Source organism: Pseudonaja textilis, chromosome 3, assembly GCF_049901715.1.
Source record: "Pseudonaja textilis isolate UNSWEBS1 chromosome 3, rPseTex1.2, whole genome shotgun sequence".
In the NCBI taxonomy this organism is placed as follows: Eukaryota; Metazoa; Chordata; class Lepidosauria; order Squamata; family Elapidae; genus Pseudonaja; species Pseudonaja textilis.
In genome coordinates this window covers 37192732-37204542 of record NC_141992.1, presented here as the reverse complement: position 1 = coordinate 37204542, position 11811 = coordinate 37192732, and the positions used below count along the sequence as shown (strand labels likewise).

At 37.8% G+C, this 11811-nt stretch overlaps 1 protein-coding gene across 1 annotated transcript; it reads right to left on the bottom strand.

The window, feature by feature from the left end:
* Window positions 1–2463: 2463 nt before the first annotated feature.
* BCAS2 (BCAS2 pre-mRNA processing factor) lies at window positions 2464–10881 on the bottom strand. The gene is made up of 7 exons (XM_026713009.2): window positions 10709–10881; window positions 10522–10614; window positions 8881–8951; window positions 7659–7820; window positions 6283–6333; window positions 4037–4117; window positions 2464–3321 (listed from the first exon to the last, which is right to left on the bottom strand). The coding sequence occupies exons 1-7, from the start codon at window positions 10799–10801 to the stop codon at window positions 3195–3197; spliced, it is 678 nt and encodes a 225-aa protein (XP_026568794.1). The 5' UTR covers window positions 10802–10881; the 3' UTR covers window positions 2464–3194.
* Between the last annotated feature and the right edge of the window lie 930 nt (window positions 10882–11811).

Here is an 11811-nt window from a genome sequence, read left to right as displayed (position 1 = left end):
AGTATCAATGCAGGTATCCTCCAGATTTTACATGTTGAAATTTTCAGTTGTTCGATTTTAATGCAAATACCTAGAGAATATTTATTTTAAATTTAAAAAAATAATGCATGAACAGCTTTTATTTCACTTGTTATAGACCAGTGGCTGTGGCATTTGGCTTTGTGGACTGTTCAGCCTTCATAACTTTAAAGAAAGTGCTTGCCAGAGGATCTGGAAGGTTGCACTGTAAAGAATAAAATAAGTATCAGGGCAAAGGAGTATTATAATTACCCAATTTGAATCCCAGCAATGTTATCTTATTTTTTCTATTGTACTTGAAGCAATTTATTAATTAGGCGTAGATCAAATAGTGTAACATTTTAAGGCTGATCTGTTGTATTCTTGCAAAATGGCTGTGTGGTATTTCTGTTCTTGAATTGTCAACAGCCAACCAAACAGTCCGAAACCAGACCATGACTCAGAAGTAGCCAAACAAACATCCATACTAATTTGCATCACATAAAAAGGTATTTAAAGGCCAGTGTTCTGACAGATGAGTACAATTCAAAGTGCACTCACAATGTCTCCTTGAATGGTGATGAAATGTTTGCAATTGCCAAGCTTGGAGATCAAACCAACAGTCTGATTTCTATTGTCTGTTGTAATGACGAGGCAGTCGAGTTGTTTGATCATAAACAACTGAATCATGATGATCTTTATTGGAGTCTAGTCTTGCATTTATACATATTTTTAGTTATCCTCCATCACTGGTTAACTTTGGTTACTGCTTAACTTTTGTTACTGTTTAGCACAGTAATCCATACAATTAATTATCTCTAGTTAAAGTCTAACATATGTTTACTTCCTCTCTCTAATCCTTCTTTAGATTAGTGACTTTGTTTACCTGAGTTGTATTTGCTTGGAAACATTCTTTATCTGAGGTTTGCCATCCAAGATTGGAACATTCCTGCAATTACAACTCTACAGTTGTCAGTTCACGAATCATGACCAATTGCAAAGCACACCTTATGAGAAGTCCACTTGCCACTCTATCTGTTCCACAGAATGTTTGTTACCACTAGGTTATAGATTTTTTTTTTCTGGGCAGTTATGTGCACTTCCTAATTATACTGCAGTTATTCACCATTCATGTTTTCTAACAAAGCTTAAGACACATTTGGGATCCAGGGACATAATTGGAAACAAAACAATATTGTTACACTTCACTATGCAGTTGTGATAGCGTTTCTTTCCTGACTTAATCCTGATTTTCCAATTTTGTGCTACATGACACGTGCACAAACATCTGCAACTTACACTCCTGCTTACAGAAGCGTGGCTGAGGTTTGGATTGTGGAAGCATTAGCCTTAAGAAAGTGAAATCCAGATCTACTTCTGACGCAGGCAGTGCTGGGGAATTAAAATTCCTCAAGCTCTTAAGAAAGCACCGGAAAAGGAACTGTGAAAAGATGGCTTGTCACTGGTTAGGTGATTAAGCTACTTGTGTAGCTAAATGGATTTTAATAGATGACAAAATAAATCAGCAAGATCCTAGAAGCAAGCACAAAAGTGAACTAGAATGAACACTCCCAGCCCCCTCTTTTTTTTAAATTCCCCTACTTTTTCATTTCTCAGTACTCTTTTTTATTCCACTTATCCTTTTTCTTGCCTAAATTCTGATTGCTTCATTATAGTTAGAAATGCTTCTATATAAGAGCTCTGAAAAAATAATTCCTTCTGTAGTACCCTGTACTCCTTAGTCAGAAGAATAAAGGGGATAAAGGAAATTCATATTCTGTTGCCCCAACTGCCATAAGAGAAGTAAGTGCTTTGGTACAGTTCATTCCACTTCCATTTTTAAAACAATGTAAGTACTCATTTTTAGAAAACAAACAGGTACTGTACTGCTGCTGAAGCTGCAAATAAATCCCAACTGATTATTACTCTAAAAGAAAACTACAAATTTTGTAATCAAGCAAAGAAAGACTGGGGACAATTACTGTATTATGACAGTATATTATGATTCTAAAGCAAAAAACACCACACATATGGAATCATCTTGGATATTTTTTCCTACAGATAACTACAATGTTATGAGAGAGAAATCCTGATTTGCCACAAGATTCATCTGCATTCATTAAACACAATACAACTGAACATAATCTTCTGAAAATTTCACCTTCTGGCACCATTACTATATTTCTTTGTCCTAAAATTACCTGGAAGCATTTTACCATTATCAAGAATTTGCCATTAATAATAAGTGCAGCAGTTACTACGCTAGGAAGTTTCTCAATTTTTAAGTACTGTGGGGGTTATTTACTAAATCTAAATTAGTTGTCAATTTGCATCATTTCCATAACCATATAAGTGACACAAGCGAAGTTATTTGCAGCAAAATCTTAATTTAAAAGACCACTGGTTATCTGGTAAATCTATTTTATGTATATCGGTTATGTAAATATATAACTGATATAAATATAATTTGCAGTGAAAACCCAAACTTTGATTTTCATTAGTCCATTAAAAAGTCCAAACACAAAATACGTTCATTGCATCTGAAGTCTGTAAAACCAAGCTCTATTAAACCAAGTTTTATTTATATTTCAAATATGAAACTATATTTCAAATTAAATAACCAAAGCAATGGCTCACATCTCCTAAGTAACCATACATAAAAATTCCCATTATACCATTTGCACTAATCCAATATATTGTCATGATACTTTGAACTAAGGTCTTTGCTTCCAACATGCATTTTTGTATTTAATACAGACATAATCCATTTTTTTTGCTAAGAGCAAAAAAATATAAAATATAAGTAAATTATTCCATCTTTTAGATCTTGCTAACCACTTTGTGACATTTGAAAGTATTTTGACATTCATTGGTAACATAAATTTTGCGACAGGATTTTTCAACTACAATGCTTTGTCCCTGCTAGAAAATTTACATTGGTATGTTTTATTTTTGTATTCCTTTAACAAAAGATACAATCCTTCATAAAAATAAATCTCTCATGCTAAAAATCTGAAAAGTTAACAAATCTTCTGAAGGGGTTTCAACTTTGCAATCGGTTTATTAAACTAAAGTTCATGAATCTATTAACAGAGGTGATGGCTTCTGTATCATTATATACAGAGAGAAATCAACATCTTCACTTATGCATAAGCTTCAGGCAATATCGTATTAGCAACAATAGACTAAAGCAAGACTCAGAAGTCTTGTTGGATGTTTTCTTTATTTGCCTCTCCATGTTGCTGCTTAATTTGAGAAATTTCATTTTCCAACTGCACAATAGTTCGTTCAATCTCATAATTTTTACTGACAAGTGATACCCATCTAGAAAAAAATGAAAGAAAAAACATTGTAAATGAATGTGCTAGTTTTATTGCTGAAAGAAGGAATATTCACCTTAGAGTGTGCAATACCATGTCAATAAAAGATAGCAAAGCAGTGCAAAATAGCATATTATGTAGTAGAATGTGCTTAACACAAACAGAACTTCACCTGAGATGACAGAAATAACACGGCTGTCATTGGAAGGAAAATAATAAAGGGACAACATGAAAAGGCAACACCTTAATACTGCACAGAATTGCTAATACATAGAAACAGGGATTTACAATCTGGTCCTTATAATAACTCATGTTTGCTTAACTATGTTAAGCGAGTTGTTGACCAAGTCACAATTGCCAAGATTTACAAATTATGCTAAACCATAAGCCATTTTTAACAAATTATAATGGCTGGATAGCCAACGGAACAAAATAAACTACCCTATGTCATGGCATGACACACATCAGGTAACTTGGAAAAGTTATTTTGTAACATTTAAGCTCCAATAATCTGCTCCATATTGAATTTCAAAAAATTCTTATTTATTTCTTTTTTTTTCAAAAGAGAAATAAAAAAACTTGCAATTGCTAACTTCTATTTCTACATATGGAAATGTTTTATAAATTAAAAACCCAGTTACATTTTAACAGATTAATTCAGTAGTTCTGCAGAAATTGTTTTAAAAGTAGGTGAAATACTAGTGAGAAAAACTACTCACGTGGATTCCATTTCACGAAGTTTAGCACCAGCTGTGAGTTGCATGTTCTTACGCTGCCAATTAAGGTCTTGTATGTGTTTTCTGGAAGAAAGAAAATGGCATAATGAATTAAATAGTAATTTATTCCTCAGCCCAATACCTTAAGATAATAATCCTTAGAGTTACAAACACTCATAATACTGGTCTTTAAAATGACATCACAAAAATCAAACAGCTCACTGGATACACTTGGAGCATCTCAGAAAGCTCAGTGAGAAAAGCAGGATAGTTTTAGATTCTAGATGTGTTAACCAGAAAGGAATGGCAATCATTTTGGACTATCATTGTGCAGATATGCCTCCAAACTGTAACAGAATGAAGACCCCTACTGTAACAACCCCGATGCAGAACACCTAAGATTTATTTTAATTTTATGTAAATTATTTTAAATATTTATAAATTCTATTTATTATTTATATCTTAATAAATGAAAATATTTCCCATCAACTTTAAATATACTGCAAACCAACAACTTTTACCCATTAGAAAAGATGTTTCAAAAATCTAATTTTTTTTTACCATCCTGGCAGAATCATGGGTGCTGTTGGTAGATGAATTTTAGTATGTTGTAATGATTGGAGGTTTACGTTTTTGGTTGAGTTGTGGTAGAGCCTTTTGAGATTGTCACCAAAGCAGAGAGAACAGGACTGGTTTACTGTCTATCTTATGCTTTGTTTGGACTTGGAAAGCCAAGAATCTAGTGTGTGTGAGAGAGAGAGGAGGGCGAGGGGGAGAGAGAGAACTAAGATATTTGCCCTATTGTTCAGACTGCTGAGCAGGAAACACAGTTTATTAAGTTGGGCACCAAAGAGGGATCAGTTGGGCTTGTTGCTATTGCACTAGCACCCTTCTGCATACAAACCTCCCTGCTTGAGCTTCTTGACATTATGGTTGGGCTGGTGGTAGTTTCCCCTTATAGTCTTGGGGAACTTTAATTTGCCTTTCCTGCGAATCTCTGGGGTCAGAGAAAGCTCAAGAGTTCATGGGCCTATCCCAAGTCATCCAGAGCCTAACACATAATAGTGATAATGCACCTGACCTGGTTTTTCTGTCAGAGCAGTAACAGTGTTATGGATTTGGGGACATAGGCAGAATCTGTGGCTGCAGGGGCCAGGTTTTGTATGGTTATCTGGGAGGACTGAGCCAGTTAAAGCCTGCAGATCCTAGTTTGGTCATTGCAGTGTTAGATCCATGTGTCCAACTCTCTACCCCAAGTTCTCTGAGTGATGTGGTGAATATCCTGTCCCAGTATCTGGAGACTGTGAGGGTCTGGACAGGCTACAAGTAAGACTTAATGCGTAGCTGGATTACTGCCCAGGATAGAACCAATGTACAAGATGTACATGCTTGAAGAACAGGTGACAGCTGTAACTAGGAGGTCCTTTGCATACCTTTGAATGGTGAAACATGGATGGTACAATTGTGCCCATTCCTGGACCCGCAGACTCTGCTCAGAGTCACCCATGCACTGTAACCTCTCCTTTGGATTGCAACATGCTTTACACAGGGCTATCATTGAAGAACATTTGAAGCTTTAATTGATATGGGTAGTATCAGTAATATTGCATAATACCACTACTGTGTGAGCTGCATTGGTTACTGGCATTTCCAGGTGCAATTCAAGGTTGTAGTTGTTTCCTTTAAAGCCCTCCATGGCTTTGGACCGGGTTATCTAAGGGACCATCTTTTGCCAATAGCTTCTATCCATCCAAATCAGTACAGCACATTGGGCAATGCTGTGAGTCCTGCCAGCCAAGAAATTATGACTGGCAGGGATCAGAAGACATGCATTGTCTACTCTGGTCCCTGTTCTTTGGAACATCCTTCCTTCAAAACCAGAATGGCCCTGACTCAGTTTGTTTTAAAAAACTGGCTATGTGCCCACCTGGGACTCCTAATGTGTTAAGGGTGCTGTTTCTTGATTATACTGACAACTGTTATGACAATTTTCTCAGATGCTATATACATTTTTGTATTTTTAATTGTTTTACTACCCAGAGGGCAGTCCCCCCAGATAGTTATAGAAAATAAGTAAATAAATAGTTTTCATAAAATTTGTGTTTTTCTTATATAAATGGAAGTCTGGTAGAATCTGTGGCCAAGAAAATTTTTGCTCAATTTAAGCTAAGTTACCAATGAGGATAAAAATGATGGAAACAAACTCCACAACTTTGTTTCTTCTGACTGAAAGCAAAAGCAGCTCTTACCTTAAACTTTGTAGCTCTTTCTGTGCCTGTTCAATCATGTGGACTAAATGCCTAATTAGCAGACAAAATACAAGTTCATTATATTATTCAAATATAAAAAGGAAAAATAATGAAGTATTATTTCACAATAATTCTACGTACCAGACTTGGTCATCTGAAGGTGGAACTAACAGTAAAAGGATTTACTATGGAATAGTGGTATTATGGTAAGGTTTATAGCCCCTGCTACATGGAACAGTATAGGCCATTTTGCAAATACAAACTTATGGTGTTTAAATAAAGTAGTAGGTTTTCCTATGTTGCAGTACTACAAATGATTATCAAGATCGCAGCTCTAACAAAGATGTCTATGGTACAATGGAAGCCTTAGTGCCAGACTGGGGACTCATTTTTATTAAAACTGAACATTCAATATTTATGAGTTAAAGTATTTTACCTGGATAAAATAAACAACAAAGCTTATTTAGTTCCCACATCTTTTATATTTACTGCTGTTAATTTACCATCTTTTAAACCTGACACTAAAAATATTAAAGTGTAAAAACATCTGATCTATTAAAGGAAGTTACAAAACATATTTTGCATATGCCTGCTGTGTGCTACAAAGAAAGAAAGAGTACAGGCTGTCATGGACTTCAAGTAGTTCATTTAGTCATCACTGGAAGTTATAATGGCACTGGAAAAAATGATTTATGACTGTTTTTCACGCTTATAGCCATTGCAGCATCCCCATGGCAACTGTTTATGATGGTTGCAATATTCCGGGATTATGTGACCCTTTTCTGTGACCTTCAGATAAGCAAAAACATGGTTGAATCTGGAGTCAGATTCAACCATGTTACTAACTTAACAACTGCAGTGATTCACTTAACAAATGTGGCAAGAAAGGTTTTAAAATGGGGTAAAACTCACTTATCAAATGTCTCCCTTAACAACCTAAATTCTGGGCTCAATTGTGGTCATAGGTCAAGGACAATTTGTATTAGGTTTCAGCCTCAACAGAAAATGTGTGTTTCCCATTCCATCAGAAAATAAATTAGATAATCCTCATTTGGTGACCAAAATTGGGACCAGACATCATGACCTTATTTCATTTTACCTTTGCTTTACTGACCTGAAAAGGTCCTAAATGCAAGATTTGATCATAAAGTTACTTTTTCATTGCCCCTGACAAGGTCACTAAATGAGGCAGTCACTAAACAAGAACTATCTGTAGCTATATGTTGGATTCATATCAATCTTAATTTACCAATTAAGTCACTTGACAGCATTCTTTTATTACCAAAAAAAATGAAGGCCCCCAAATGGAAATGGAATACCAAGTCTTGTAGATAACCTCTTTCAAAGAATAACTAAGGCTAAACAAACCAGCTTACTCATTATATACTTTCCAGCCATTGCAGCCATACTGAGACATCAACTCCAAATTTTCAATTCGAACTGCTTGGTGTTCCAGTTGAGCCATCGAGTTATTGACACATTCTTGCCATGCTGTAATATCATTCTTCTGCCCAGAGGAGGGTGCAGGCAGCTCATATCTTTAATGAAAACGAGAGGAAAAATCATTGTATCTCATTAGAATATAAGTGATAATAACCCATTATTTTTAAGATTTAAACTTATAAATGTATCGGTTCTGTAAGTTAAACATGATTCAAATACCATATTTTTTGTACTATAAGATGCTCCAGACCATAAGACACACCTAGCTTTTCGGGAGAAGACAAGAATTTTTTTTGCCTCTGCCTCCCAGCAATTTGCCGCCTTGCACCAAACAGCAAACAGCCTGGTCAGCTTCAGCACAGCCTGATTTAGCACAAGCAGCTGCTTGGCAGCTGGATCAACCTCCCAGAATACCGCCGATCTGCTGTTCCAGGCTGCGGGGATTGCTGCCGAACATGGTCACTTCTGCATGCCACATTTTTGGCCTCCGCGCACCCCATTTTTGGCCCGTTCCAGGCAGCGGGGATCAACACTGTCAGAAGTGATCGGCACCTGGAACGGGCCAAAAATGGGAGGCCAAAAATGAGGCACACAGCAGTAATCGGCCACAGCAATGGCGATCCCCGCAGCTTGGAGCAGCTGATCAACGTTATTCCAGGAGGTCGAGCCAACTGCCAATCAGCTGATCTTAAGTTAGGCTGTGCTGAAGCTGACCAGGCTGTTTGCTGTTTGCTACAAGGAGGCAAACTGCTGGGAGGCAGAGGCTCAAGGGTGGGGGCCGGTGGGCGGGCAGAGCTTCGGCAACATTGGCTCTGTAAGAGACACAGACATTTCCACCCACTTTTTTTGGGGGGTGTCTTATAGTGTGAAAAATACGGTACCTGAAAATTCTAGGCTTATACCAACAGAAGTAATGATTCACGGTTTGATTTTTCCCAAAGATCAATATTTGTAAAATACATATCCCTCTTTTCTCTGTAACTCCAAAACCATTCTTTTTTTTTAAGATTAAAAGAATTACTGATTACTGACTAGTTCTTGCTTGTCACAATGAGGTAAGAAGTAAAATAATAGTTTTTAATAATCCCAAATTTTACTTCTATGTTTTGCCTTAGTATAGATTCAGACACTGTACCTACAAATAGCTAGCCTTACCTTTTCATGCTCAGTAATTCTATAGGTTGCCGAGCTGCTAAGCGTTCAAACTCATTTCTCATTATTTCAGTCTATGAATCAAATTAAAGACACATTAGTTATATCCCCAAAAGCAGGAGGTGAAAGATTATAATCAATGAATTATGCAACAGCCATACATGTATACTAGTCTTATCCCATTTGATTATCTTTTGGTGGTTTTGATTATAAACCACTTCTTGGGCAGTGCATTGATCATCATAATCAGAAATAGAGATCTGTGGAATTAGTTTTCCTGAATTACAATTGGAGGATGTCATTTATACACATATCTCTGCAACCAAAGTTTCACATTTGATGCAGGGTAAATTATCCATTCATAGCTAACCAGATGAATACAAACCAAACAGCAATACTACCTATGGAGAAAAATCCTAAAATTAAGAACCCCTCATTTCTTTCCTGTGAAAGGAATGCTAATTTGCCAACATGCACTTCACAAATTATTGACCTGAAGTCTGTTATTTGAACTGGAAAATATAATTCTTACTTAAAAAAAAGCAAGATACAAAACATCTGATGAATGAATGCAGATAATCCTGTGCAATTTGCCAGATAGTAAATTTTATGGGACAAAGCACCATTACTATCAGTTTTTGTGAGCCAAAAGTCCATTTCTGTTATATGAAACATACTTTTGGTTATTCTAGTCTATGAAAGTGTTACTGCAATTGCAAATAAATGTGGCAATTTCAAGTCTTTTTTTTCCAATTTGTTCTAATACAGATGCTTTTCTAAAATGTCTACATTTACCCAGAGTCCCTCCACATAGCCTAGGTTATGGTTTAACATTGCAAACAGATCTGTTATGGGGATTTTTGTAAGATATTCAGAAATTAGAAGCGTGCAATTTCTGCAGCACAATCTTGATGATGTCATTCCACCCCATTCCATCTGGTCCATTCTATTGGTAAAAGATTTTTTTCTTTTTAAAGTATTATAGAAGTTGCACATAGAACATACCCACACAAATAAGGAGAAGCTTTGAAATCTGTCTTTAGCATTTGAAAGGAAGAGAGGTAATACATTTCCTCTACTTGCCACCATTTCTGCAGAGTATATTATGTTTGGGGCAAGTGCTACTGTCCCTTCCCTGTCCAATCACCATGCCTTACAAAATCTGTTTTTATTAGAAATTCTTGTAAGCAAGCAAGCAAGAAAACAAGAATTGTGGGCAAGGTCAGAACTACTCCTATTTCTAAACAGCAAACCTGCATCAGGTATAGTGTCAATAAAGCATAAGTCAACCAAGCAGATTTCACCCTCCACCAATATCATCTGTGCGCTTGTGTTCCAAAATGTCTGAAATGTAGACCAAAATTCAACTCCCAGAATTCTCCAGCCAGCATAGGAGTTGAAGCCCCCAAATCTTAAAGTTCCCAAGATTGGGGACCCCTGATGAAGACTCTTAAATGGTTTCAAGGAGAGGCCTTTCCTCAATCTAGTGTTCCCGTGATGAGCTGGACTCCAACTCCCATAATTCACACGTAGGGAATTCACGTGTAGGGAGCCGGCGTTACACTCCCTGAACTGCAAGAGCAGCGCAGTCACAGAAAGGGCGCCCGGGGGCCTGATCTCACGCGAAACACGAGTCGCGCTCACCTCGAAAGTGTTGTAGTCCGGCGTAGTCAGGTAGCTCAGATAGTTCTTGGTGGGTCTGTAGCGCCGCGTCTCCTCCTCCACCAGCGCCGCGGCCTGAGAGAAAAGCGGACAGCGACTCGTTTAGCTCCTCCGAAAGGCGCAACGGACCCTAGCCCGCCTCCCGCCTTTTTCGACGCGCCACTCTTACCGCTTCCCGGACGCCCGGCGCTTCATAGCCTTGGTCGAAGTAGGGCAGCGCATCGACAGCGACTTCGCCCGCCACTAAGCCCGAGCCGGCCATACTGGACCGCGCACGAACCCTTTCCGCTTCTCAGTCGCCCCGCGACAAAGCTCTACTTAGGCCTCTCCTCCTCTTACAGCGCCTGCGCGGATGTACACTTTAGCCTAGGCTCCTCCGCCTGAAGTTTACTCTCAGCTTGGCTGACTGAAGAATTCTGGGAGTTGAAGTCTTAAAGTTGCCAAGGTTGGAGGCCCTGGAAATCCTCCGGCCAATCGGTATCTTTGCATCGCGGCGGACATCACGGAGCTGCTCGATCGCCCCTCCCTAGCTCATGCTGTTCGGATGATTGGACTTCAGGTCCTGCGCTTGCGCACTACTGTAGCTTGGCAAAATGTATTCGGGGAGTTGCTGTCCAACACGTCTGAAAAACATGAGACTCAGTAAGGAGTTTGAGAAAGCACGTATCTTACTTTGCACATTTCCAGGATGGGCTATTGATCCTGGATTCGTCCCAAATGTAGGCAAAAAGTACATTACGAAGTCAACTGCCAAAAAAAAGATAATGAGACATTCCTTAGTGAGCTAATGTCAAAATAATCATCTCCCTTGTCATCTATAGCAATGTTTTTCAAACTTGGCAACTTTAAGATATGTGGACTTCAACACCCAGGATTCCCCAGCCAGCTTGAAAAAGAAAATGGGTGGGGGGGGTGCAAAGGTATTGGGTATTAAATTGGCTTAACGTGTTTTGGATTCCATTTATGCTTGCTCTTTACTGTTGTTCAGAATGTTTTGCTCTGTCTTACATAATGTAAGAATGTTTTGCTCTATGTCTTAAGTTATTAAAGTGCCAAAAGCCTCCAAGTTGTCCCCCTGGTTGTTTTATAAATCAAAAGGCTGCCTCACATTTAGAAACTCGTAGTATTATTGTATATACTATAATTACTACTGTAGAATAATATCAATAATAAAGAAACATTCAGTCAGTAAATATACCATAGACAAGGTAGAATAATCGTGAAGCCTTGAAAAAGTTATTCAAGATGCTGGGAAATATATCAAAAAGAGCA